This window comes from Lactuca saligna, chromosome 2, assembly GCF_052625555.1.
Source record: "Lactuca saligna cultivar CGN05327 chromosome 2, ASM5262555v1, whole genome shotgun sequence".
Classification (NCBI taxonomy): domain Eukaryota; kingdom Viridiplantae; phylum Streptophyta; class Magnoliopsida; order Asterales; family Asteraceae; genus Lactuca; species Lactuca saligna.
This window is the reverse complement of record NC_136418.1, coordinates 188,917,967-188,945,340: the sequence shown is the minus strand read 5'-3', so window position 1 is coordinate 188,945,340 and position 27,374 is coordinate 188,917,967. Positions and strand designations below refer to the sequence as shown.

The 27,374-nt window shown below is 38.6% G+C and overlaps 2 protein-coding genes and 1 non-coding gene across 3 annotated transcripts; 2 read left to right on the top strand and 1 right to left on the bottom strand.

Annotated features, from left to right (window-relative positions):
• The first annotated feature begins 555 nt into the window (after positions 1-555).
• LOC145028553 (WRKY transcription factor 22-like) lies at positions 556-2,669 on the top strand. The gene is made up of 3 exons (XM_078977248.1): positions 556-1,069; positions 1,401-1,511; positions 1,938-2,669. Exons 1-3 carry the CDS (start codon positions 708-710, stop codon positions 2,362-2,364), a joined length of 900 nt encoding a protein of 299 aa, XP_078833374.1. The 5' UTR covers positions 556-707; the 3' UTR covers positions 2,365-2,669.
• Positions 2,670-6,401: 3,732 nt separating this feature from the next.
• Positions 6,402-7,574, top strand: LOC145028552 (putative NADH dehydrogenase [ubiquinone] 1 alpha subcomplex subunit 5, mitochondrial). The gene is made up of 2 exons (XM_078977247.1): positions 6,402-6,842; positions 7,327-7,574. Exons 1-2 carry the CDS (start codon positions 6,518-6,520, stop codon positions 7,530-7,532), a joined length of 531 nt encoding a protein of 176 aa, XP_078833373.1. The 5' UTR covers positions 6,402-6,517; the 3' UTR covers positions 7,533-7,574.
• A 3,829-nt stretch (positions 7,575-11,403) lies between these two features.
• On the bottom strand, positions 11,404-11,475 carry TRNAN-GUU (transfer RNA asparagine (anticodon GUU)). The gene has a single exon. It is a non-coding gene; the product is annotated as a tRNA-Asn (tRNA).
• Positions 11,476-27,374: the final 15,899 nt, after the last annotated feature.

The following is a 27,374-nucleotide window of genomic DNA, read 5'->3' as shown; positions in this document are numbered from 1 at the left end:
TGGATTTTAAAATCATAATATCAAGTTTTTATTTATTTATTAATAAATTTATGTGATTAGGACCATTAGGTCCATAAATAAGCTTTTAGAAAATCTCATAATATGTTTGTTACATATTTAGGTTTGTAGATTGTGTACGAGGTGGCAACAACAAGGTTATTGAAAAAGCTCATTCCTTATTGATGCTAATAATTAAATCACTAATAACTTTATAACATTCATATCTATTGTTCACATGATGACACGAATCAACTAAATACATGTACTCACAAATCAGGCTCTCCTTATTTATTAGGTTAATGGTGTAATTGGTGGGATATGGTCCAGACCCACCAACACATACATACAAATACAATCAATTCGCATTGTTGGCTTGGTGAAAGCAAAGCAGAAAGCGGCCCCTCTTTTGACTTTTTTTTTTCTTCTATTATATAAAAAAGTCAACCCTAAATCAGCATAAACTGTTACACTGTGATTCCATTAGTCCCGACACACCACCATACGTCTCTCTATATATATAACCCATATACAAATTAACTCATACACCGTCACCCATCCTTTCTCTCTCTACAAATTAAGTCAGCGCCACCACCGGCCGGTGGACTCTCTCCTCCTTTTCCGGAGAAAGTGTTGTATTATTATATATGTACGTGAGTTGAATAACTAGTTCTAGTTGTTAATTCTCATTTCTATTATTTCTTGTTAATATGGATGGCGAGTGGGATTTGCATGCGGTGGTGAGGAGCTGCGCCACCACAACCACGGCAGACGTGAAGAATACCACCGTCGAGGATTACGATGATGGTTCTTATAACTTGGAAAGTTTAGCTTCTGGGAACGAGGAGAGAAACACTTTTGTATATCCGAGTTTTGCTAACGTTTCCGGAGGATTGGAGGATGTTTACAAGGCAGGGTGTGGTCAGCCGGCCGGCGCAAAACCGGCGACCTCCGCAGCCATTGATCTCGATATTGTAGAAGGATTTGTTCACGAACAACTCCCGATGTTGACAGATTCTCATTCCTTTTCCATGCACACCATGAGTTCTCAGTCCACGCGCACCCGAAAAAGGTAGTTATTTACATACTGAAAATGATCACTCTAATTATTCCATTTTTATTATATTCTACTTGTATTCCTTATTTACATCCTTTTTATTGTAAATTAGGTTTTCACTTAATTTTAACCATGATATTAGTTATTTTTAGAGGTGGTAATTATTAAATCACAAGGTGTAATTTACATCTAGCATAATAAGGAGACTGATGCTCGATTTATAACATGAGATCGATGTCATATATATGACGACAATTAGTATTAAATCTATAATTTATATATTATTTAGTTAAACAATGGGATATATTTTTGTAATTAAATGTTGCAACAAAATTTACGTTTGTAGGAAGAACCAGGAGAAGAGGGTGTTTCAATTGACGCAAGAGGAGTTGAGCAATGATGTGTGGGCTTGGAGGAAATATGGTCAAAAACCCATCAAAGGCTCCCCCTTTCCCAGGTTCTCTTCATCTATTACACCCCGTTCCCGAGTTCAATTTAAAGAGAGAAAAGAAAGGAAATGGGTGGAAGTGGGAGGAAAGTAAGAGAAATTGGTGTTCCCGAGTTTCATTAAAGGAGGGAAGTGGAAGGAAATGGAGGGATCACTTTCCCTCATAACTTTCCTTCCGATTTGGAAGGATTTGGAGAGAAAAAACAAAATGTTTAACTTTCCTTCCATTTCTCTCCAACTGGGGAACACAAAACACAAATTTCTTTTCCTTTCTCTTCTCTTCTTTTCTCTCCTTACTTTCTTTTCTCTACTAGAACTCGGGAACGGGGTGTTACTATTTCCGTTATTGGTTTTTTAATGTTCCATTTATACGAATAAATACACAATTTCGATGGATTTTTATTAATTGTTTAATTTGTGTTTTGGAAAATAAAGAAATTATTACAGGTGTAGCACAACGAAAGCCTGTGGGGCAAAGAAACAAGTGGAGCGGAGCCCTGTGGACGCAACCATCTTCATAGTTTCATACTCCGGCGAACACATTCACCCTAGACCCACTCACCGGAGTTCTCTCGCCGGCAGTACCAGGAGCAACAAATTCAATACAGACAAACCGCCTGTCTCTGGCAACACTTCCTCAGCTGTTCTTGAACACCCTCCCTCCTCTTCCCCTTCTCCGGCGTATGCTTCAAACTTTTCTCCTACAACGTCTTCTAAGGAAGACGAATGTGAAATCAACGAGGAAGACGAATACGACGAAGACATCCTCGTTCCGAATACTGTTATGAATGACGAAATATTAAAAAGGTTCCGAGATCTGAGCGGTGGCGGCGGTAGCAGTGGAGGCGGTGCTAACTTTTAATCTAATCCTTTACCACCAGGTTCGATCGATGGAGGAGAGTGACGACTGCTCAATTGGAAAAATTGACTTTCAACTTAAAAAGGTCCTATTAAATAATAGCTTACTTTTATCATATTTAAAAAATAACTTTTGAAGAGATTTTATTTTCATACAAACAATAAGGATTTTAGAAAGGGTTAAACGCAAATTTCTTTATTCATATTTCACCTTTTTCAATTTATGCAATGAATTATTATTTTTCACCGACTCTCAACATTCTGTAACATTATAATGTTATCTACTTATATGTAACGTCCTCTTGGGAATTTTGTAGTCTAAATATATATGTAAAATATTAGTAAGGTTAAGTAATCACAATTAGATCGTCACTGTTGTATGAGAATCTCTGGCACTCTTGATATATGAAACTATGCTCAATAGTATTATTAACGTGCTTAATTAATAACATCATTCCCCAATAGAAGCCGATAAACATCATCATTGATTCACTGAGTATAGAAGGGTGATAGTGAAACATCCATAAAAATACAAGCCAAAAATTTCGTTTGAAAATATTACTAAAACTATAACATCCAAATATCATATAAGAAAGCCATAAGTCGTGTGTCACAAAATGTCATAAAATATGTTTCATATCAAAACTGATGTCAAGATTATGTCAAAAATATCAGAGTCTAACTCCCAGACTAAAACTGTGGTGTGTGTCATGTTATCGTCATGAGATCTTCCGTTTGCTAGCTGAAGTACCTGAAACCAAAATTGAAACTGTAAGCACTAAGCTTCGTGAGCTCCTCCAAACTACCACATACCATGCAATAACATATAAATCACATATTGGGCCTTGCCCACTGAATCAGACCGAAGCTCGGAACTAACTAGGGCCTTGCCTACTGCATCGGACCGTAGTCCGGACCTAACTAGGGTCTCGCCCTCTGCATCGGACCGGAATCCAGAACTGACTAAGGCCTTGCCTACTATATCGGACCGAAGTCTGGAACTAACTAGGGCCTTGCCCACTGCATCAGACTGGAGTCTGGAACTAACTAAACATAGCATAACATAATCATAACATATAACAATAACACATATACTGCATACTACATCGGACCGCAACCCGGAAGACATAACACATAGACATACCTGAATCACAAAGACATCAACCATACTGAACTACTGCTATCTAAACGGGCCAGCATTATGGCTGTAGACCCGTTCCTACTGGAAGGAAACTCACCTCGAAGAACTGACTGAGCAGTTTAGGCTGCTCCCCCGACTATCATGACCAAATAAAACACTTAGTCAGAAAAAGGATCCTTCTATGGGTAAAATGATTATTTTACCCCTGTTATGGTGTGGGTCATAACCAAGGCCCAAACCATTTAATTCTTTCTAAGTCCACTAATGGCCCAATTTTCTACATTGGGTCCCAAATTCATTTATTAGGCCTTACCCTAAGCCCATTTATTAGGCCTTACCCTAAGCCCAATTCTGAGTCAGACGCTACAAACTCAGATCCAAGTGTTATTCCATGTCTTAAACCATAAAGTTGCTTACTTGATGGCTTGCATGACTCACATAAGCTTAAACTCTAAAAACAATAATCTATCTCCATGGAAATGGCTAGGTCTCATGCATGGCTTCATGAAAGCCTTAAAGATTGAAACTTTATTGCTAAAAAAGAGTTTTGAGCCTCAAGGATGGCAATCCAAGCTTAAGAACGGGTTTACATGATCAAGATCCAACCTTTGGACCTAAAGAGGTCCAAAACTCCCATAACCCTAGATCTAGAATGTGAGGAAGAGAGTTAAGTGCTTTATACCTTCTTCTTATGACAAAGGGTGAGTTTAGTCCAGATCCTTGAGCTCAAGCTTCTTCTCCAACCTTTCCTTTCCTTCTTCACCACCTTCTTTCACTAAATACACTCATAAAAAGCAATTTCACACAATAAAGAGGGTAAGAACGTATTAGGGTTTTCTTGTGGGTGAGGAGGCCGATAAGAAACCAGGGGGGCCTATAATGGGGTTTATATACCTCTTAAACCCTGAAATTAGGGTTTGGTGTCTGCTCGCGTACGCTTCTCATGTCCCGCGCACCTAAAGTCACTAGGCCCCGCGTACGCCGGGTTACGCCCCGCATACGACTTATGGGCAGCCTACATCTCGGCCCAAGATTCCTAAAGTCCAATTCAAAATGCCAAGTCCAACTATAGTCCTATATCTTTTTAAGTTGCATAATTGATTAATTAATACGTTGAGAGACGGATGTTACAGATAGGATAACACCAATATTTGTTAGATAACACATAATATAACAATACCAACTATCAAGTAGTCTAACTTGGAGTTTCTAACCATGTTGTTCTGTGTTCAATTCCAGACATATACTAACTCGCTGTTCAAAAAAAGAAAAAAAAAACTAACATTTTTTCGTTCGTAATCATTAGATTTTCCTAAGTTAATCCCTAGTGTATGAAACCAGGTATGGACCCTACCTGGTTATGTGATTGAAATTAAGTCATGAAAGTGACTATACTATGGGGGTAATGATATGATTTCATCCCAAGATGTTAGAATTGAGAGCAATTAGCCGGTGAGTGTTGTGCCCTAAGTTATCCCATATATATATATGACATAATGAGTTTTAGACAAAATGACATTATTTAAGCAGTTGATCAACAAAGTTCCTTGCCTTTTGATGAATGTTTTTTCATAAAAACGAGGAAATAAATTGAATGAACTTACAATAAACCGTTAATGACTTGTAAGGGTAATAAACTTTTCATTATATACATATTTATACTAATATGACTGGACATTTTAAGTTAATGCTTATTTGGTTGGCATTTAAGTTGGCATCTCCGACTATCGTTGATATCTCTATCAAGAATCTAGTAATCTTCTTGGTGTGTTCAAGAATAAACCAAAATTTATGGTGGGTTTTGTTAAGAACTCAAAAAGAATTGAGGTTCAAACCTATGTATGTTTTTTAAATCTCAAATCTCATAAGTTTTCTTATGAACTCAAGAAAACTTCAGTACCTAAGATCTTGAGCATATGGACCGGGGAACCGGCCGGAACTAGTACTGGAACCGAAACCCGATGGAACCGATCGGGCTGGGATCGGGATGTTATTTTTGTGGATTTTTGGAACCGGAAACCGGTAGGAACTGGAACTGATATAACCGAAACCGGTAGAATCGACAAAAACCGGTAGAACCGGTAAAAACCGGAACTGTATGATGCTATTTTTCGAGGATTGATTCCAACATTTGAAGACACGATAAGAACCGGAACCGATAGAACCGTCGGACCGGTTCGGTTCTTAATTTTGGCCGAAGCCGGTTCCCGGTTCCGACCGATTCGATCCTTTTGCTCATCCCTAGATATATGGGTTCCAATCATATTTGTGTTCTTGGTGAAACCCTCTTCACACACTTAATGACAACACACACATCATATTTTCTGGCTTCTAATCATAATTTTGTTTTTGAGTGAAACCACACGTACGCACACACACATCATATTTCTAGGTTCCAATCAAATTTACATTCTTGAGTGAAACCTTCTTCATACACATATGAACCTAAACAGTCCATCTTCACACGGTATTCATGTTCATGTGTTGGGAGAAAGAGGGATATGGAGAAAGAATCGAGATTTGTGGTATTGAGAATGAAGAAGACAACATGTATATATATATATATATATATATATATATATATATATATATATATATATATATATATATATATATATACATACACACACAGAGAGAGAGTCGTTAGAAAATTTATGTTGACAAAAAAATGCCATAGTCCTATAATACTTGATCAAAATGATGTTTCATAAATAAAATTGACTGTTTAATGGTAAAAGTATCTGAAAAAACTTAAATAGCTGAATATAGACAAAAAAAAAAAAAAAAAAAAAATCCTTACAATTCATTAACCATACATTTAAATAAGTGAAAACAAATGGGGTTAAAACTAAATTTAAATATTTGACATAATTAATCGGGCTTGATTTGGGCTTGCAACATCTATAGATTATTGAACTGACTTAACGGCAACGGGTTTCAGAGAAGAGACTACTCCCAGTCCCACATATACCAAACGGAAGTGATCGGAGAGAGCGCCGGGGAGAGAGAGGGAGAGATGTTTCTTCGGAGGTTTGCACGGCCGTCGTCACTGATGATGATGGCCAAAGTGAAGGAAACAACGGGGATCGTCGGTCTCGAGGTGGTCCCGAACGCTAGGGAGGTACTAATCGGTCTGTATGATAAAACCCTAAAGGAGATTCAGCGTGTACCTGAAGACGAAGGTTACCGCAAAGCCGTCGAGAGTTTCACGCGCCACCGTCTCAAGGTCTGCAAAAAGGAAGAAGATTGGGAGGCTATCGAGAAACGACTCGGTTGTGGTCAAGTTGAAGAACTTATAGAAGAGGCTCAGGATGAGCTGAAACTCATCGACAAAATGATCGGTTCGTCCCATCTCTTACTCTCTCTTCCGTTTTTGTTGTCAATCTGGATCTTTCAGTCACATATTAGCTTGGATGAGTTGGAATTGAAATAATTCGGTTGGTCATTTCGGATTTTTTAAAGGTATAAAGTATAAACACATCAAGTGTAACACTTCCACTTACAGATTCACCTCCCGAACTCGGAAGAACTATTAAACCGAGATTACAAATCCCCTAGCATCAAGTGAGTGAGGGGTAGTGTTTGGATCATAAAATTTACGGTTTCGAAGTGAAATTGAAGCTTTTTTAGTTCAATATATTGACTCGATTTCCTTCAATTCTGTTATACAGAGTACATCAAGTGATTGGTTGTTGGATAATCAGGGATTAGAAGTATGTGTCTATGTATTAAAAATGGATGCAAGTTCTAGTTTTGTATATTTTGTGAGATCTTTCAAACAAATTTACCAATTTGAGATGTTTGTTTGTTTGTGTTGGATTTTAGAGTGGGACCCATGGGGCGTACCTGATGAGTATGAATGTGAAGTAGTGGAAAACGATGCCCCGGTTCCAAAACACGTGCCATTACACCGGCCTGGTCCTCTTCCTGAAGAGTTCTACAAGACGCTTGAAGCTGCCATGGCTGGAACTCCTAAAAAAGATGAACCTGCAATCCCCTCCTCAGGTTCACAATCACACCATGTACTATGAATAATCAATATATATATATATATATATATATATATATATATATATATATATATATATATATATATATATATATATATATATATATATATATATATATTTTTTGACATTTGCATGATATTATCTGCCAATTACACACTCGTTAAAATAAGCCTAACATTCATTCTGGCTTTCCAGCGATTTGGCTTATTGTTATTTGTTCATGGGCTCAAAATCATCTTCACGTTGGCTATTTTCTTGTGTTTGTTGTAGCAAATAAAAATGTGGAACATAGTTTGACCCTGTTGACTGAACAAATGGATTTACTAATTGCTAGAATACAATTTACTTTGAAACATTGTTGATGATAGGATTATTTTATTTATATCCTGAAAACCCAAAATTCTATTAACGCAAAAAATATATAAATAAAGTAACCTAGAGCTTCTCTTTACAGTAATGATCAACGAAAATTAAGTAAGGCATATTTACCTTTGTAGAATAGTCTTGCATTTGTTTTGTTGATTTGCTTGTAGAAGTCACAAACTAGGCTGTGTTTGAGAGATTAACTAGCCATAGATAAAAGCTAGTTGCTAGCGAAATGTACAATAAAAGGAAGAATGATTCAAATATAAGATTAAATGGGTGCTACATTTTATCAAATTAAGTCAATTTTACAATTGGTCTCTTTACAAAAAGTCGTATGATAATGAGTAATGACAAGTTGACAACTATCAAAAATGTTATGCATTTAAGTGATGTTTGTTTTTTATCTGCACATCTGCATGACTTCTTTTATCTGCGCCGCGCAGACCACGCGCAGACATTAGCCTTCACAGACTGTTTGTTTTTTTTTAAGACTGCAGATCTAAAAATGTCTGCGCGTCCTCTTTTTGGCGCAGATATGGACCAGAGTCTTCTAATGATAAACAATTTGAAAAAAAAAAATACAAAAATTAAAAAAAAAAAACGTTCGACGTTACAAACATGATCTTTTTAACAAATTTATAAATAAAAAAATTATTACAATAATAGTCGTTTGAAGTTGTTTATATAAATATGAAAAAAATATCATAATATATTCTTATATTTTTTGCCAGATTTTATAAAACATTATTTAATACAGTATCGTTAATTTCTTGAGAAAATATTTATGGTACGTTTTTAATGGATTTCACTGAAAAAGTTGAAGTTTATTTCCATCCATTTATGTATCAAATTCTTTGATCACTAATTATAATGTTTAGTTATAACGTTGCAAACAAAGTTGTTGCTTTTTATCAAATATATACGTTAATTCATACCATTTTTATTTTTATTTTTTATATAATAATACATAAAAGTTGTTCAAGATTCGTTAATTATTTATAACAAAGTCATAAAAATATTAAAAAATCACTTTGAAGTTTAAAAAAACCAGGTTATTTAAATTTCAGTTAATTTTGGTAACCCGCAGATGTTAAAAAAACAAACAATCTTCTTTTTTCAGACTGTAAACGTTTGATCCACCTCTTCTATTGCAGATATCTACAGATGTGGTCTGCAGATATTTTGCCTTAGAAAAAACAAACATCTTAATCTGTGTTTTAATTTCTTGCATGACGCGTCCTTAATGCATGTAAAATGATTTTTGTATCATTGTTTATTTATTTTATAATTTTTTTATTTAAAAGAAATAAATTAATTAATACATAAATGATAAAACCCACCTACACACCCAAATGTTGAATGATCGATTAGTTCTCTTTAAATTTTGTCATTTTGTTTACTATTTTTTAGAGCTGTCAAAATTAAACTACGGAAAACGAACCAACATGTTACCAACCGAACCAAGAAAGTTGGTAGCCAATATATTTGGTAGTCAACATGTTTGGTTGGTAGTACCGTACAATTGAGAAATATTGATCCTGTAATGGTACTGAAGTTTGAATATCATGGTAATACCGTACCTACCAATTCATATATATATATATATATATATATATATATATATATATATATATATATATATATATATACAAAATTGTATATTTTAATTGTCAATTGTGTTTAGTATTTATAGTGTTAAGAATATTATATAAATCATTTGCTCGCATTATTTAATAGTTAACTTAGCTTTATTTCACTGGAATTTTTTGCAAATTAAAAAAAGTATGTAACTAATTTATTTACTAAAATTACCCGATGTATTTATTTATTTTTAACTCTTACAATAGAAAATTAAAAGAAGTTAGCATATATCATTATCAATTTGTACCAACCAAACTTATTGGTAGCCAAACATATTGGTACCAAATATATTTGGTACGGTATTGGTAACAAAAATTTTATATCAACTATAGTTGGTATGGTACGATTTAGGGAAAAAAAATGGTACCGTACGAATTCCACCCCTATTATTTTTCATCGCTTTTGTGTTTAATTTTTTATAAAGTAATCAATTTTGAAGTAAGGTTACTACATGTTTTTGTTTCAAAATTGGGTATTTGAGTGAGATTGTGTTCTAAAATAAACAACAATTTATTGATGAAAGTGTTTATTAGTTTGCGTAGCAGCAAAACAATTTTTTAGAAAAAAAAATATTTAGATTAGTTTATATGATGACAAAAAAACTAGAAGTGATATTTGTTTGACAAAGCGTTGTAATTAAATAAAAAAGAGGAGGAAAGACAAATTAAGCATAAAATCCATGTATTTATTTATAGTCATTCATCACCCAAAAGGATCATGAATTTATCCATCTTCATGCAACTGAAATTTGGATATAGAGAAAAGTTAAGAGGGAACATGTTGCTGAAACGTTGCAAAACATGATTTTTTTTTTTTTATTTATTTATTTTTTTTTTATTTTTTTTTTTTATTTTATTTTTCTTAATAACTCACATATAGTCTTACATCTGAATTTTTATTTTTTTAATAAATTAAGAGGCTTTTATTTATATGCTACAAAAACCATGTTACAAAACTAGTTAGGCGTTCTCATAGCGGCCAACTGGTGCCTAACAAGTATTTGGTCTAGGCGGGGGAGTATTCTGGGAATACTTGGATTTGATATAATATATTATATGTAACATCCTAAAAATACATGCTAAAAATTTCACTTTTAAATACGTCATTATAAAACCAACAGTGTAATAAAACATTTGTAATGTCATGTCAAAACTAAAGTAGAATTAATTAAACATGTTATCATAAAACAATATCAGAGTGTAATCCCAAAGATCTCATGTGCGGAAAACCATAGTGTTATGAGCTGCGATCAAGCCGGCCCCTTTCCTTTAGACACGAAGTACCTGAAACCAAAACTGAAAACCGTAAGCACAAATCTTAGTGAGTTCCCCCATCATACCACATACCATACAATCATATCACATACATACTATCATACATTTCTGGAGTGCCTGACCTACCCGGTACGGCCATTCTGGGGTGCCGACCTACCCATGCGGTCATTCTGGGGTGCCGTCCTTCCCATGTCAAGCCATTATGGGGCGCTGACCTACCCATGTCGAGCTATTCTGGGGTGCTGACTAACCTTCGGTCCTAACAACCGAACCTCGGGGACTATTTCACCCATACTACTACTATCACATATAACATAACACAAACATAATATCAGACATATCTGGGGTGCCTGAACTACTCTTCGGTCCTAACAACCGAACTCGGGGACTAGTCCCCTCCTACTACCTCTATCACATATAACATAACAAGCTAACATGCTAACATATCATCACATACTGTCAGATGTATCTGGGGTGTCTGACTTCTTTGATCCACTGCTAGTACTAGTACATCTGAGAATTATTAATTGGATAGTTGTAAATAGCCCCAAGGCTATGGAACAAAGGAGTATCCCAGGCCTACACTGAGGTGTTGACGGTGATTTTCAAATCTCCTCAAGTAGGATTCGAACCTACGACCAATCGGTTAACAGCCGACCGCTCTACCACTAAGCTACTGAGGAACAACGCCCTTCGGTCCTAACAACCGAACTCTACTACTATCACATACAACATATCATGCTAGCATATAACATATCAGGTAGCAGCAAACCTAGATGATATCACAAAGACAATCATCTATCATACATCTCCTACTGGTGGGCCGACATTGTGGCCTTAGACCCACCGCTACTGGAAGGTAACTCACCTCACACTGCTGAAGTCCCGAAGACACAATCCTACACTTGTTGAAGTCTTGCAGACTCGACCCCAGCTGCTGGCTGACAGATTCCCGAACTGTCGACACCAAAATAACACCCAATTAATAATTGGGTCCTAAAACATAACCATATGTACATTCTTTGGGTAATTACTATATTACCCCTAGCTTAGCTTATTCAAGCCCAAGGCCAAATCCATAGGCCCAAAGTCGACTAGGAATCGAAACCCAACGCATAGCCCAATTTTCCAAATTGGGCCTAGGCCTATACATGATCTCATTCTAAGGCCCAACCAAAAGTCCAGTCCAACCTTTGATAGTCTAATGGTCCAATATCATATAATCATTAAGGCCCAAGCTATAGCCCATTTATGGCCTAATTTTCCAAATTGGGCCCAACCCCTTACATGGGACCCATTAAATTATTTTAGTCCATATAATTATTCTTGGATGGCCCATTAATAATCCAATCATCAAGGCCCAATAGAAAGGCCCAACAATAAACCCAAGTGAAGTTAGGGTTTTACATAAAATGTCGATTAAGGTTAAGGACTTAATCCATTAAATCCATTCTTCTAAATAAGTCATATGGTGTGATTGGGCTTAATCACACAATTTCATTCCAATGGCCCAAATGTGGATCCTAACAAGTCCAAGCCCATAATCCCAAATTAGAGTTTTCACATGAAATGAAGATTAAGGTTCAATAGAAAGGCCCAACAATAAACCCAAGTGAAGTTCACCCCATGGAAATCCGGCGCACCACTGCCCCTGAAGTCCTTGAAGGACAGTGTGCGAGATCCTGACTGGCTAGAGGCTAAATCGCTCCTGAATGCCCGTAGGCGATCCTCCATCAACTCCAGGATCCCTTCCTTGATCGACCCAAAGAGGATGGGGGTCGACTCAAGGATGCCCCTGGTGATCTCCAACGTGATGAACTCACGTAGCCTCTCATCAATCGGTTCGGTGCCTGATCCCGAACCTGACCCCTCTCCTGAACCGCCATCTGTCGGTCTCGGTCGAAGTACCACCATTCTGCAAAACATCATAATAATCATTAGTGATACTGCTACTTTCTGAGGGATCTCAACTACTTACAGGTTCCTTGGTCTCATCTTGGACTTCCTCGGCTCGGGTACGGATCCTCTGCTTTCAGTAGTACGGGCCCATACTACCTTCCACATCTATCCGTACCTTCTCCGAGGAATTCCTCGACTTCACCAGATCCTCTTTACTACTGCTACTCTCTGCTATTCTCATCCTAGGCTTGCCCTAGGGAAAACTCAAGTTCAACACGATTGGTCCTCAGCTGCTGTAGGTCTCCTCATAATGCCAGTTAGCCACCACCTAAACACCATCACATGTGATGAGGATTAGATAATCCTTCAAGTAAAAGATCCGTCCCTACAACGGTTGGACTCAAACAAGAGCTGCGCAATAGGGCCAGTTCCAGTACTTTGGGATTATTCAAACCTGATTACATGTGGTGTGACGTGTTCACCTAGTGGCTAACTCCTATTACTCAGAACCCCACCAAGCACGAAGCAAGCATCATTCGGATAAGGGGAAACAGACTCAAGCCAAAACTATTCTTATAACAAGAAACGGCACTAGCATAGGATGCTAAGCTCATACTATCAGGCATAACCTAAACAGGCTATCCTACTACTGTCTACTCAATTCTAGCATGCTATACTCATAAAGTTGTAACACATAAGCAGGCACATAAGGCATCACTCCTAGATCCTTAGCCCTATTCTAGCATGCGGTTCTACTAAGCTGATAAACATAACATAGACTTGTATGGGTACTATGGGGAATACTTACTTGAGCTCGGCCGGTCGCGCACGTCACACACTTCGCTCCTTCTTATGACTCTTTTCCGACTTTTAGAGAACATTTTCTTTTGGAAAATCTTTCAATCCCTCGATTTGAGTTCAGACACTCCCGAAGGCGTGTCCGAATCCCTCAAACTAGGGCTCTGATACCAACTTGTAACGACCCAATTTTCATGTCCAAAAATTTCATTTTTAAATATTACTTTAGAAAACATTAATAAATAAAAACATTGTTTGATCACAACATAACACATCGCAAACCATGTTTTAAAAGTCAAACCATACATCCCATCAAATATCAGGGTACAATCCCAGTGAATCTCGTAAATGCGGAAACCGAAGAGTGTGTGTGTGACATGCTGCTACCGCGCCGGCTCCTTTCCCCTGGCTGAGGAGGTACCTGAAACCAAAACTGAAACCGTAAGCACAAAGTTTAGTGAGCTCCCCCATACCATACAAGCATTTAACATATAACATGCAATTAGGAGATACGGGCCTCGCCCACACTCGTGAAGATACGGGCCCCGCCCACACCTCACTTTCTGAGAGATACGGGTCCCGCCCACACTCGTGAAGATACGGGCCCCGCCCACACTTCGCTACCTGGGAGATACGGGCCTAGCCCACACTCCATTCTCGGAGAGATACGGGCCCCGCCCACACTCAACCGCCAACTCATATCATACAAGCATCGCACAGACAACAAGTGTAAACAGTTCTATCATGCTGGTATATAACACAATCAACTCAACTAATAGATACGGGCTCGGCCCACACTATAATACTAACGTTTCATCTATACGGGCCGGCCTTGGTGCCTTAGACCCGTTACTACTGGAAGGAAACTCACCTCGAAATAGCTGCTGGTCTGTGTGGGAATTGATCACCTACTACTGCTGCTGCTGCTCCGGAAACTCCCCGGCTGTAATTCCCACAATATACTTAATCATAAACTGCCAACTGTCCTTTGGGTAAAAAGACCATTTTACCCCTGGTCTAGCCCTAAGTCAAATCGAAGTCAACTTTTAGTTGACCCAACTCGCCGAGTGGATCTCCACTCTCCGAGTCCCTAGCAAACTATTGTCCTAGGTCCCTGATTCTACTCGTCGAGTTGGGCTATGACTCGACGAGTTCATCTTCTAAACTGCCATTCAACTCCTTCATCCTACTCGCCGAGTTGTATGAACAACTCGTCCAGTTCATCTTCATCCGAAGAACACATATGCTAAGACTCGCCGAGTTGTATGAACAACTCGCCGAGTTTGTTCTTGATCTATGAAGATTGCCTTGGACTCGCCGAGTCAGGGCATTGACTCGCCGAGTCCTATCATGAGCGAGTTCAGCTTCCAACTCACCGAGTCACCCCCTGTGACTCACGGCTCAACTCGATACATCTTAAAGGGACCAGTTCAGTGACTCGCGACCAGACTCGTCGAGTCACATATATGACTCGCCGAGTCGCAGCCATGCATCCATCAAATACACCGATTTGCTCGATTCCAGTCCATGCCATTCACAGATCTGGGCTTCTAGGACACAATTCACACGTAAAGTTTCCAACTTTACGTGTAGATATTCACCAATATGGATTTTAAGGCTCAAAGTGCACCAAAAGAGGTAGATCTAGGGCTTTCATGCCATATGACCCCATAAAGGCAATAGATCCAAGCTCCAGGGACTAAATCATGCCTAGATCTAAAGGCTAACAACTTATTATCACCCACAAAGCACAAACAAGCTTGGGGAAGAGCCCAAGAAGGACTCCAATGAAGCAATAAGGGATTACAAGCTTGAAAACAGAGGGGAAACGACCTATACCTCAAGGAATATGTTGAAATGACACAAAGATGCCTGATCTCCTTCTCCTCTTCTTGATCTACACCTCTTTCTCCTTAAAACCTTCAAGAACACACCAAGAGCACTTCAATCTCTCAAGGAAATAAGGGAAAAACGATGTTGGGGAGTTCTGGGGGTGAATGGGGACGAGTTGGGGCGGAATGAGGGTTTAAATAGGGTGCAAACCCTTGAAACTTAGGGTTTCATCCAGCAGCGGTGACTCGCCGAGTCCAGGATATGGACTCGCCGAGTCGCCCACTTAAACGTGTCCTGAGTCTCGTCCCTACTCGGCGAGTCGGACCTTATGACTCGCCGAGTCCAAGGCTAAAATAGGGCAATGCTCAAATAAAATTCACATACCAGAAACCAGGTGCTACAGAAATCAACACACACACACAAAATTAACCCATACATTAGCGAACCCAACTGCTATGGCGGTCCTTGAGGTGGCAGCCATCATGGCCGGCTGCCATGGTGGTTCCTCACAGCACCATTGACCACCGGCTAGCGGCGCCTTCATCTTCAATTGTGGGAGTGCGAGGGGCCGACAATGAAACAGTAGCGAGACATGTCTTCGCCGACGGCAAAGCCACGATGGCTTCTTCGATGGAGAGGCAGCAGGCGACGCCATTCGAGACTCCATCTCATCGTTGTCGGCGGCTAAGGAGCATCGGAAGGAGTTGGCGCCGGAGATGGGAGATATAAGGGTGAGGGGGTGACGGCTGGACATATCTTCTTAGGGTTAGGGTTCAAGAATGGGTGACGGGTTTATATACCCGATCCCCTTAGCTACTTTCCATAATACCATCTTTAGTCCCTCCAATCCCTTTTCTTTCAAAAAAAAACCCCATAGTTACCATTTATTCATTAATTTATTTATTTATTTAATAAATAAATCGGGGTTTTACATTATATTAAACTAATTATAGAACATTATCTTATACTATATTATAAAGCATATTAGAAATATCTTGAATTTAAAAAATATAAATTACAAAACTTTTTGTACAAATCAATTATAAATAAATAATTCATTAATACTTATCAAAAGTTTGAAAACTTGAATTAATAAAAGTAATTAATAAATTCAATTTGGAGCAAAATAAAAAATAAAAAATATTAAATTCATGTATATGCATTTATTTAAAATATATTTTTTAAACTAGACATCAATATTAATTAATTTACATCAATAATATAAACAGAAAATATAAATACAATGTATAAAATTAAATATATTTTTTAAAAAGTGATAATTTTTTATTACATAATAATTAATAATAAACTTTAATGATTATTTTCCCATAAGAAACTATTCGTTAAAAAATCTATATATCGTCGCCGCTTTATGAGGGCAGACAACTAGTATATATAACAAATATAACAAGTTTATTAAATATTATAAAAATAGATGAATATCAATAAAAAATTTAGATTTTTTTTTAAATCGAAATTTCTGGTTTTTTTTCCGATTCCAATTTTTTCTTGTTTGATGAGTTGGAGCCCATTTTAATCGATTTTGACTGAGTTTGTTCGATTCCAAATTCTTTTAGCCGATTCCGAATTAGGAGGTTCGGTCCCTATCTGATTCCGATTAATCAGTCGTCGATGTCGAGTTTTGCAACATTGTACCAAACACATTAAATCTGAAAAATTAAAAGTATGTCTCTTCATTTTTCAATTAAGAAGCTACCAAACAAATAGTAGCGGCCCCTTGGGGATGGAGTGCTGGTGGTGCGATCGCACGTGGCTTGCATCGTAAAAGGCATCCAATCGAAAAATTCTTTTAATACCATATTACAAAAAAATAAAAGACAAAACGACTAATCTAATTCATGTTTGATTAACAATAAAAATTAATTTGATTACAGAATTTAGATACCATTATAAAGAGATTTTCACATCCATGCCACTATCGAAAACATGAGTTTGAAAAGACTTTAAATTATGCAAAAGCTATATTAAAAAATTGATGTAATATTTGTTTAGGAAAAAAAAAGAACTTTGGAGAAAAAAACATTTTTGTCAAGATTGACATTAAGTTATTGGAATTAGTACAAAAACTTTCACTTCAAGAATAGAGCAATGTTTAATATTTTTGATAAAACTAGTGTTTTATTAGAGTGAATGTTTGACTGGACCGTCCGTGTTTCTGGGCTAATCATTAATGCTGATGTAATAGTTTAGGCCAACCATTGTAACTCGTTTTGAAGTAATAAAAATGAATTATTTGAATATTATGTGAATTATGTGAATTTATGTGTTTTATACTTAATTATGATGATATAATAAATTAAGGGTAAAAATAGGTGTCAAAATAAACTGTTAGATAAACCCGATATCTATGAAGAAAGTTGTAGTTGTCGTAACAAGGATTTCAGATATAAAGAACGCTGAAATCCGAGTTATAACGAATAAGTTATGGCTTGTCGAAGTTTCGCGTCGGAACCGGCACAACGCTGTGGGACGTAAAAAGTGAGCTTGTGATAAAGTGTTTTTTAGCCTTAGTGATCTAAATGAAAGTCGTAGTATACGTTAAACCGAGAGCGGACATAAAAAGAACGTTAAAATATGACTTTGTATGAGGAAGTTATGAATTTTTTAAGATTTGGCATAGCAGTGTGTAACCCGAAATTCGAATTATAGATCGAGCTCGTATGCAAAAGTTATGAATTTTTGAAGTTCGAGGCACATACTTCAAAGCTTATCCAAAGGGAACACCCTGCGTGTGAGGGTACGCTAAGTTGTAGCACCCGGTTCCTGGTATGAATTTCATTCAAGTATTATTCATTTTTTTGACCTAGAACTCGGTGAGTTGATGGCCAACTCGACGAGTAGGAGCGACTTGGACTCGGGAGTTTAATGACTTACTCGACGAGTAGGCCCTGACTTGATAAAACCCTAATTTAAGGGATTGTACCCTAGTTAAGCATCTCATTCAACCTCCCTTCGTCCATATTGCTCTCAAGAACTCTCCATATCAAACCCTAATCATTTGTGTAAAGATCTAGGGCCTTTGTGGTGGTTTTTGGTGATTCTGGAACATAAGAAGGAAGAGAAAGGCTTGAGGAATCAATAGGAGGCCAGAGGAGTTCGAGTTTGTGCACCCTCTACGATTTTTTAGAGGTATAAAGCTGATACCTTGCTCTTTCATATTTTAGATCCCTTTTGGGGGTAATTTAGGGCTTTTAGGAGCCATTCTTGGTGACCAATCATGAGTGCAAGCATGGTTGGGGGCTAAGACTTCAGATCCAAGGTCTTTGAGGGGTTACAAGGCAGAAAGGGACTGATTTTGGAGCCTTAAAGAGCCCTATGCATCTTAAGAGTCTCATTTAGGGCCATTTGAGCTCATAGTCCCATGCTTGCATGTAAAGTTTGTAACTTGACGTGATAGATCGATCTTAGAAGCCTAGATCTATCTTTTGGTCAGGTGTTGTACATCGAAAATCAAGAAATGAGACTTGGTTATTCTCAACTCGACGAGTCGTTCTTGGACTTGACGAGTCCATAGCTTGACTTCCCTTTTCTGTTGTGGTTCGAAGGAACCCAATGAGTGTTAGAGTGGTCTTAGAGGGGTCCGGGAGAGTGACTCAACACATTAGACTTCGCCATAGACCTGGAAATCATAAAACTCGACGAGTTGTTAATACAATTTGGCGAGTCAAGGGCAGTCTTGTTTATAGGATGGGGATGAACTCGACGAGTTGTTTATACAACTCGGCGAGCCGGATGAAGGTTCATTCGGGGATGTTTTAGAAGGAGAACTTGTCGAGTCGTTGCTAAAATCGACGAGTAGGGGCGTGAAGAAGGACAGCTGAAGGGATAGGGACTCGACTCGTTGCGGCCCAACTGAACGAGTCAAACTGGAAGTTGAATTTGACTTTGACTTGGTCAGGGGTAAAATAGTCATTTTACCCTAATAGTAGTTATCAATGTCTGATTAAGTGTTTTATGGATTTATAGCCGGAGGATCAACGAAGCAGCAGTCAGACATCTACCGATCAGCTTTTCAGCAGCCAGCCTTACGAGGTGAGTTACCTTCCAGTAGAAGAGGGTCTAAGGCACCAATGTCAGCCCACCAGTAGGAGTCGTATGTTAGATGATATGTTATGTGCTAATATGATATGATGTTATATGCTAGTAGCAGTATGGGAGATAGTCCTCGAGATTTTCGGTCGATAGGGCCGAAGGGGGCAGTCATACCCTGTCATGCTAGATAGAATATGATTATGTGTTACATGTTATGTGGTAGTAGTGGAGGGGTGAAATAGTCCCCAGTATTTGGTCGAGAGGACCGAAGGGGAGGCCAGCACTCGGGTGTGCTAGGCAGTATCCGGTCGAGAGGACCGGAGGGGAGGCCAACACTCAGGTATGCTAGGCAGTATCCGGTCGAGAGGACCGAAAGGGTAGGTCATGCACCCAGATATGCCTGACACTATATGTATATTATGTGATTGTATGGTATGCGGTATAATGCGGGAACTCACTAAGCTTTGTGCTTACAGTTTTCAGTTTTGTTTCAGGTACCTCTTCAGTGAAGGGGAAGGAGCTGGCGTGGTAGTTGCACATCAGCTACTACAACATTATCCATAGATATCAGCTTTATCTAACATTTCATTTTGACGCTTATTTTCATACTTAATTCAATTAAGTCACATGGTTAAGCACAAAACACATGATACTCAAATAATACACTTATGTTATTTTAAAACGAGTTACAAAGGTTAACCTAGACTATTATATCAACATTAATGACAAGCCTAGAAACACAGACGTTACATATCAAGAGCCTGAGGTATCTCATGGACCAACCGAATCTGAATATGAGGCAGCGTCGGTGGCTTGATGTGGTGAAGGATTATGATTGTGAGATCCTCTACCATCCGGGGAAGGCCAATGTTGTGGCCGACGCGCTTAGCCGCAAGGCAGCGCCAATCAGGGATATCTGTATGAGGATGACCGTGGTGGCTCCGCTGTTGGAGCGGATCCGAGAGGCCCAACAGGAGGCGCTGAAGGAGGAACACCGGAAGAGCGAGTGTATTGTAGGTCAGGTTTCCTCCTTCGAATATGGTAGCCGAGGGTTGTTAACCCTTCACCGTAGGGTGTGGTTCCCATATCATGGAGGCGTGCGTCAGATGTTAATGGAGGAGGTGCACAAATCCAGATTTTCTATTCATCCAGGGGCGACGAAGATGTATAGGGATCTTCATCTTGACTATTGGTGGCCCTGCATGAAGCGAGACGTAGCATGGTATATGGAGCGGTGCTTGACCTGCAGGAAGGTCAAGACTGAGCACCAGAGGCCACACGACAAGATACAATCGCGGGATATTCCCATGTCGAAATAAGAAGATATTACCATGGACTTCATCACCAAAATTCCCAGGACCGTGCGGGGAGTGGATTCCATATGGGTCATTGTGGATCGGTTGACCAAGAACGACCATTTTATACCAATCCAGGAGAGTATATCGGTCGAGAAGCTATCTGACAATTACATTCGAGAGGTGGTGGCTCAGCATGGAGTGCCAGTCTCCGTGATTTCCGATAGGGATGTGCGGTTTACTTCCAGGTTCTGGAAGAAGTTCCACAACGAGTTGGGTACTCGTATGCACTTTAGCACCGCATTTCACCCGCAGATGGATGGTCAGAGTGAGCGGACCATCCAAACTTTGGAAGATATGCTGCGGGCGTGTGTGCTAGATTTCGGTGGTAGTTGGGATACTTTCCTCCCATTAGCTGAATTCTCCTACAACAACAGCTACCACGCGAGTATCGATCGTCCTCCCTTTGAGATGTTATACGGGAGGAAGTGCAAGACCCCAATATGTTGGGGTAAGGTTGGCCAGAGGATCATGGGGAGCACCGAAGTGGTGCTCAAGATGACAGAAAGAATTCAGCAAGTCAGGAGCAAGCTTCAGACTGCACAGAGTCGGCATAAAAGCTATGCTGACAAGCGTCGTTCAGACCTGGAGTTTCAGGTCGAGGATATGGTTCCCATGAAGGTGTCGTCTTGGAAAGGCGTCATCCGATTCAGGAAGTGGGGCAAGCTGGGCCCCATGTATATTGGGCCTTTCAGGGTTTTGGCCCGGGTGGGCAAGGTAGCATATTGGCTGGATTTGCCAGCGAAACTCAATCAAATCCATGGCACTTTCCACGTCTCCTAGATGCGAAGGTGACTGGTAGACGACTCGACAGTGGTGCCCCTGGAGGATATATAGGTTGATGGCAGCCTGAACTACTTTGAGGGGTCCGTGACGATCCTCGATCGGAAGTCGAAGGATCTAAGGAACAAGAAGTTCGAGCTGGTAAAGGTGTGATGGCAACACCGGAAGGGCTCAGAGTAGACGTGGGAGCCGATGGACGAGATGATGGAGCATTACCCAGAGCTTTTTCAGGACCGAGTAGCAGACTTCGAGGATGAAGTCTAAGATAAGTGGGGATATTTGTAGCACCCAGTTCCTGGTATGAATTTTATTCAACTATTATTCATTTTTTTTTTTTGGCCTAGAACTCGGCGAGTTGATGGCCAAATCGACGAGTAGGAGAAACTTGGACCCGGGAGTTTAATGACCTACTCGACGAGTCGGCAGCCAGACTCAACGAGTAGGCCCTAACTGGACAAAATCCTAATTTAAGGGATTGCACCCTATTTGAGCATCTCATTCAACCTCCCTTCATCCCTATTGCTCTCAAGAACTCTCCATATCAAAACCTAATCGTTTGTGTAAAGATCTAAGGCCTTTGTGGTGGTTTTTGGTGATTTTGGAACATAAGAAGGAACATAAAGGCTTGAGGAATCAAGAGGAGGCCAGAGGAGTTCGAGTTTGTGCACCCTCTGCAGTTCTTTATAGGTATAAAGTTGATACCTTACTCTTTCATATTTTAGATCCCTTTTTAGGGTAATTTAGGGCTTTTAGGAGCCATTCTTGGTGACCAATCATGTGTGCAAGCATGGTTGGGGGCTAAGACTTCAGATCCAAGGTCTTTGAGGGGTTACAAGGAAGAAAGGGAATGATTTTGGAGCGTTAGAGATCCCTATGCATCTTAAGAGTCTCATTTAGGGCCATTTGAGCTCATAGTCCCATGCATGCACGTAAAGTTTATAACTTTACGTGCTAGATCGATCTTAGAAGCCTAAATCTATCTTTTGGTCAAGTGTTGTACATCAGAGATCGAGAAATGAGACTTGTTCATTCTCAACTTGACGGGTCGTTCTTGGACTCGATGAGTCCACAACTTGACTTACCTTTTCTGTTGTGGTTCGGAGGAACCCAGTGAGTGTTAGAGTGGTCTTAAAGGGGTCCGCGGGAGTGACTCGATGCATTAGACTTCGCCATAGACCTGGAAATCATAGAACTCGACAAGTTGTTCATACAACTTGGCGAGTCAAGGGCAGTCTTCTTCATAGGATGAGGATGAACTCGACAAGTTGTTCATACAACTCGGCGAGTCGGATGAAGGTTCATTTGGGGATGTTTTAGAAGGAGAACTTGTCGATTCGTTGCTAAACTCGACAAGTAGGGGCGTGAAGAAGGACAGATGAAGGGATATGGACTCGACGAGTTGGCAGCCAAACTCGACGAGTCAGGTCAACTGGAAGTTGACAATGACTTTGACTTGGTCAGTGGTAAAATAGTCATTTTACCCTAAGAGTAGTTATTGGCGTCTAATTAAGTGTTTTATGGATTTATAGCCGGAGGATCACCGGAGCAGCAGTCAGACATCTGCCGATCAGCTTTTTAGCAGTCAGCCTTACGCGATGAGTTACCTTCGAGTAGAAGAGGGTCTAAGGCACCAATGTCGGCCCACCAGTAGGAGTCGTATGTTAGATGATTGTCTTTGTGATATTCATCTAGGTTTGCTACTACCTGATATTTTATGTGCTAGTATGACATGATGTTATATGCTAGTAGCAGTAAGGGAGATAGTCCCCGAGATTTCCGGCCGATAGGGCCGAAGGGGGTAGTCATACCCTGTCATGCTAGATAGAATATGATTATCTGTTACATGTTATGTGGTAGTAGTATAGGGGTGAAATAGTCCCCAGTATCCGGTCGAGAGGACCGAAGGGGAGGCCAACTCCCGGGTATGCTAAGCAATATCCGGTTGAGAGGACCGAAGGGGAGGCCAGCACCCAGGTATGCTAGGAAGTATCCGGTCGATTATTATTGTGTTTCACTTTGCACGTTTTGACTTCCAGAATAACTAGTGCATTCTTCCCAAATGACTAAGTTATTCAAATCATCTACAGTTGATAATATGTTGGAAGTAGGTATTAAGGCAAGACTGTCATGAAGTTGGTTTGTAGATGTCTAAGGTATTGTACATAGCGAGAGTTGCTATAACATTCATTAGTACTCATCAGTTCTGAGTATTGGATTCAAACCACGCTCATTTGAATCACTTTATGGATTTTTTCACGAGTGGTCATGAGACGATAATATCTTATATTCTTCAAACCTAGAGATATGAGTTGTTGACTATGAGTTGGTTATACATTGATTGCATGAAAATGCATTGGTAACTCGATGTTATAAAATGTGCCTTTGTGTATGATTCAACAAGTAGTAGAACAAACATATGAGTCGAAGTTTATCCATTCCTTTTACCCTTGAAGGGATAAAAGCGATATATGTAGGCCCTTCGATGATTTAGTGATGACACACCTAAGTGCCTAGCCAAGTCTGGACTGATTTGATTTGTTCAATTAGTCACTCGTCATAAATCGAAAATCGGGCAACAACAAGTGGACAGAGAGAATGATTATAATCCATGTCCCAGTCCATATGATATCAAGAATGGAGGAATATACGATCCCTTATCTAACGGACAAGTCATTGACTAGATCAGAATTCAACAATGGCTTTAAGAGCTACGATTGCTAGTCGTGTCTTTGAGTCATACGCAATAATAGTTTTAGACTTATCCAAGTGGTAGACTGTTGGATTGGTGTCTAAGCCCATAACTATTATTGGTATATATTCAACCCGACTTGGCATGGTCCATTTGGGTTGCATGGCATCGGAACAATTGGATATACAAAATGAGAAAAAAGATACTAGTGATTTATATTAATATATTATGAGTTCTAACATATTAATATGAAATCATATTATTTAATTAGTATTGATCAAGAATCAATTTTGAATTAATTTAGTGATAAAAAAGGAACTAATTAAATATGGACTCTTACATATATATATATATATATATATATATATATATATATATGTGTATATATATATATATATATATATATATATATATATATATATATATATATATTATGGGCCAAGTTCATTTAGGTTGGGCTAAACTTTCATGGATAGTCTATGGTGTGTTTAACCCATGGATCCTATGGAAATGAAAGGTTATGGGTATTAGGGTTTACATGAATGTAACCTTAATCCTCCACACTTTATAAAGAGGTGATTGGTTCATAAAATTGGCACTAGTATGTATATACAAGAGGGAAAAACCGATTTGGTGCAAGTATCTTTATTCTCTAGTTATTCCAAGGGTTCTTGGTGTTGTGTGAACCAGTTGAGGTGCAGCACTTGAGGCACTAGGCTCTTAAAGGTTCAAGACTTCAAGCTCCATCAAAATGTATGTCATTCTACTAGATTCTTATAGTATAGTTGCTTCATATTATGTTAGTTAGGATGAAACCGTGGAATATTGTATATTTGCATGTATAATAGAGAAAAACATAGATCCAAGGTTTATAGGGTTGCAAGTACACCATAGGAGTTTTAGAATGCTCAAAACCCATCAGTTTGCAGCCCGGAATTCGAATTATAGATCGAGCTCGTATACAAAAGTTATGAATTTTTGAAGTTCGAGGCACACACTTCAAAGCTTATCCGAAGGGAACGCCCTATGTGTGAGGGTACGCTAAGTGTACTGAAGTACGCCCTGCGTACGAAGCAAGAAGGCCCAACGGTCTTCCTTTCTTCTGCGATTCCGAAGCAGCCACGAAGCCCCAGCCGACGACCGATGCGTGTCCACTACGCCGCACATAGATCCGAAGTACGCCCAACGTACAATGAGGCTTCGGCCACCTATAAAAAGGGTGCGAGGCTACCTGATTTCTTTTGCCAATTTCAACTCTCTTACATTCTCTACTCTCTCTCTACACACTCTAAACCCCCCGAAGCCTAGGAAACCTTCCTAGCACTAGAATAAAGCCCCAAAGAGCCCGAAGTCTCCAAGAAAAAGAATTTTTTGGTTTGAAACTCTGCCAACGCAGAGCCCGATTTTCGAGCAAATCTCCTGGTTTCATCAAAGAAAATTGTTTTAAGGAACGAAGTGTTGTCCAATCACCACGTTATCATGTGAGCGTATAGTCACTTTCATCTTACACATTGATATGAAGTATTCATATAAATTACATGCTATGTGTATATATATATATATATATATATATATATTGTTTGTTTATTTGAGATTTATGTTGTATGAAAGATTTTAACTTCGTTTTTCAGATCTGAAACTGTATATGTATTTTTATATACAAATATGTTGGGTACAACATGAGTAAATGAAATAGTTGATATGTGATGAAATAAAATGATGAGAGGCCTCGACGTTGACGATGCTACAGTCATCTAGCGGAGTATAGATGACGACCACAAACTTTTCTAGGACATTTATGGCCGAGGAATCCCCTCAACAGTAATGTCTACCCCGATGATGATCCTTAGGCTACGTCCCTTTTATTAGATGCTTTATGGACGTAAAGTGAGGATAACGAGAACGGGTAATCGGGTTTGTTTGGTTTGATGAAATTAATAAACTTATTTATTGTGGGTTAAAAACCTTGTATACTCACCAGGTTCTAAAGCCTGACCCACTTAGTTTCTTGTATTACAGGTAGTGGCAAGGGTATAGTTGGATGATCTGGCAAGAGATTATGGATTTATAGACCAATAAAAAATATATAGAATGTTGTAAAGGCCTATATTGTATTCAAGGTCAATTTTGTCTTATGACTTATGATGTTTTGTTTATGCTTATGATCTTTATCGATGTTGACATCCCAAGTTTGAAATGTAATGAAAATACATTTCTTTAAGGAATGTTTTGATAAATTTTATCGTATTTTGTTTTGGGAACAAATTCCGTAACACTTTTCTTTGAAATATTACTCTGATTTTATTATAAAAGCATGAACGAAATCGGTCTTTTCTAGCCATGAAAATGGGGATGTCACATTGACCAATACAATTAATATGAAGACATTTTTGGATTCTTATTTACAACAGATTAGGTGTTATTTGGTTCGTAGAATGTTGCTGAAGGAATTTGAATTGGAATTGGAAAAGGAATATGTCAGGAATTTAAATCCAATTCCATGTGCTGTTTGGTTAGCAGGAAATGGAATTGGAATTAATTCCAAATTTTGTTTGGTTCATAGGAAATGGAATTGGAATTCATGTAAAATGACATAATTGCCCTTTTGTCTATTACTATACCATTAAACTTACTTTTCATATTTCTTCAACAATTGAAACCCAAATATCAAACGAAATCTTTAGCAACTTCCATTTCATGTTCAAGCTTCTTTTACCTGCTATTTCTTTCATCGTTTCATGTCAATAAACAAAAGCATAATTGTGTTACCAATCTTTCTAAATTCAACAAGAAACTTATAACAAAAAGGAAGTTGAGATTTCACAAACCTTTTATGTTTTCACAAAAAACAATTCACCAACTGTGAAATAAAAAGGAGATTGACAAACATGATAAGAAATCGATTTTAACAATCATTCGGTTAACAAAAACTGACATCAATCCATTCCAGTAACAAAGATTTTAAGAAATCGATGTTAACAAGTATTCAATAAACAATAGCAATGGTTTTAAATAACCATCAATTTTGACAGAATGTAGACAACAACAACGATTTTAACAAGCCTTCAACTAATAGAAATTGGCAAACAGGAAGAGAAATCGATTTTCAGGGGATGAGGTTGAGATAAACAGGAAAAAATCGATAAACAGGAAGATAGATCGATTTTTAGAA

Coding starts and splice junctions, on each gene's coding strand:
- LOC145028553 (XM_078977248.1), top strand. CDS start 708: ATGGATGGCGAGTGGGATTTGCATGCGGTGGTGAGGAGCTGCGCCACC. Junction 1,070..1,400: donor TCCACGCGCACCCGAAAAAG/GTAGTTATTTAC, acceptor TTACGTTTGTAG/GAAGAACCAGGAGAAGAGGG. Junction 1,512..1,937: donor AAAGGCTCCCCCTTTCCCAG/GTTCTCTTCATC, acceptor TGGAAAATAAAG/AAATTATTACAGGTGTAGCA.
- LOC145028552 (XM_078977247.1), top strand. CDS start 6,518: ATGTTTCTTCGGAGGTTTGCACGGCCGTCGTCACTGATGATGATGGCC. Junction 6,843..7,326: donor ACTCATCGACAAAATGATCG/GTTCGTCCCATC, acceptor GTTGGATTTTAG/AGTGGGACCCATGGGGCGTA.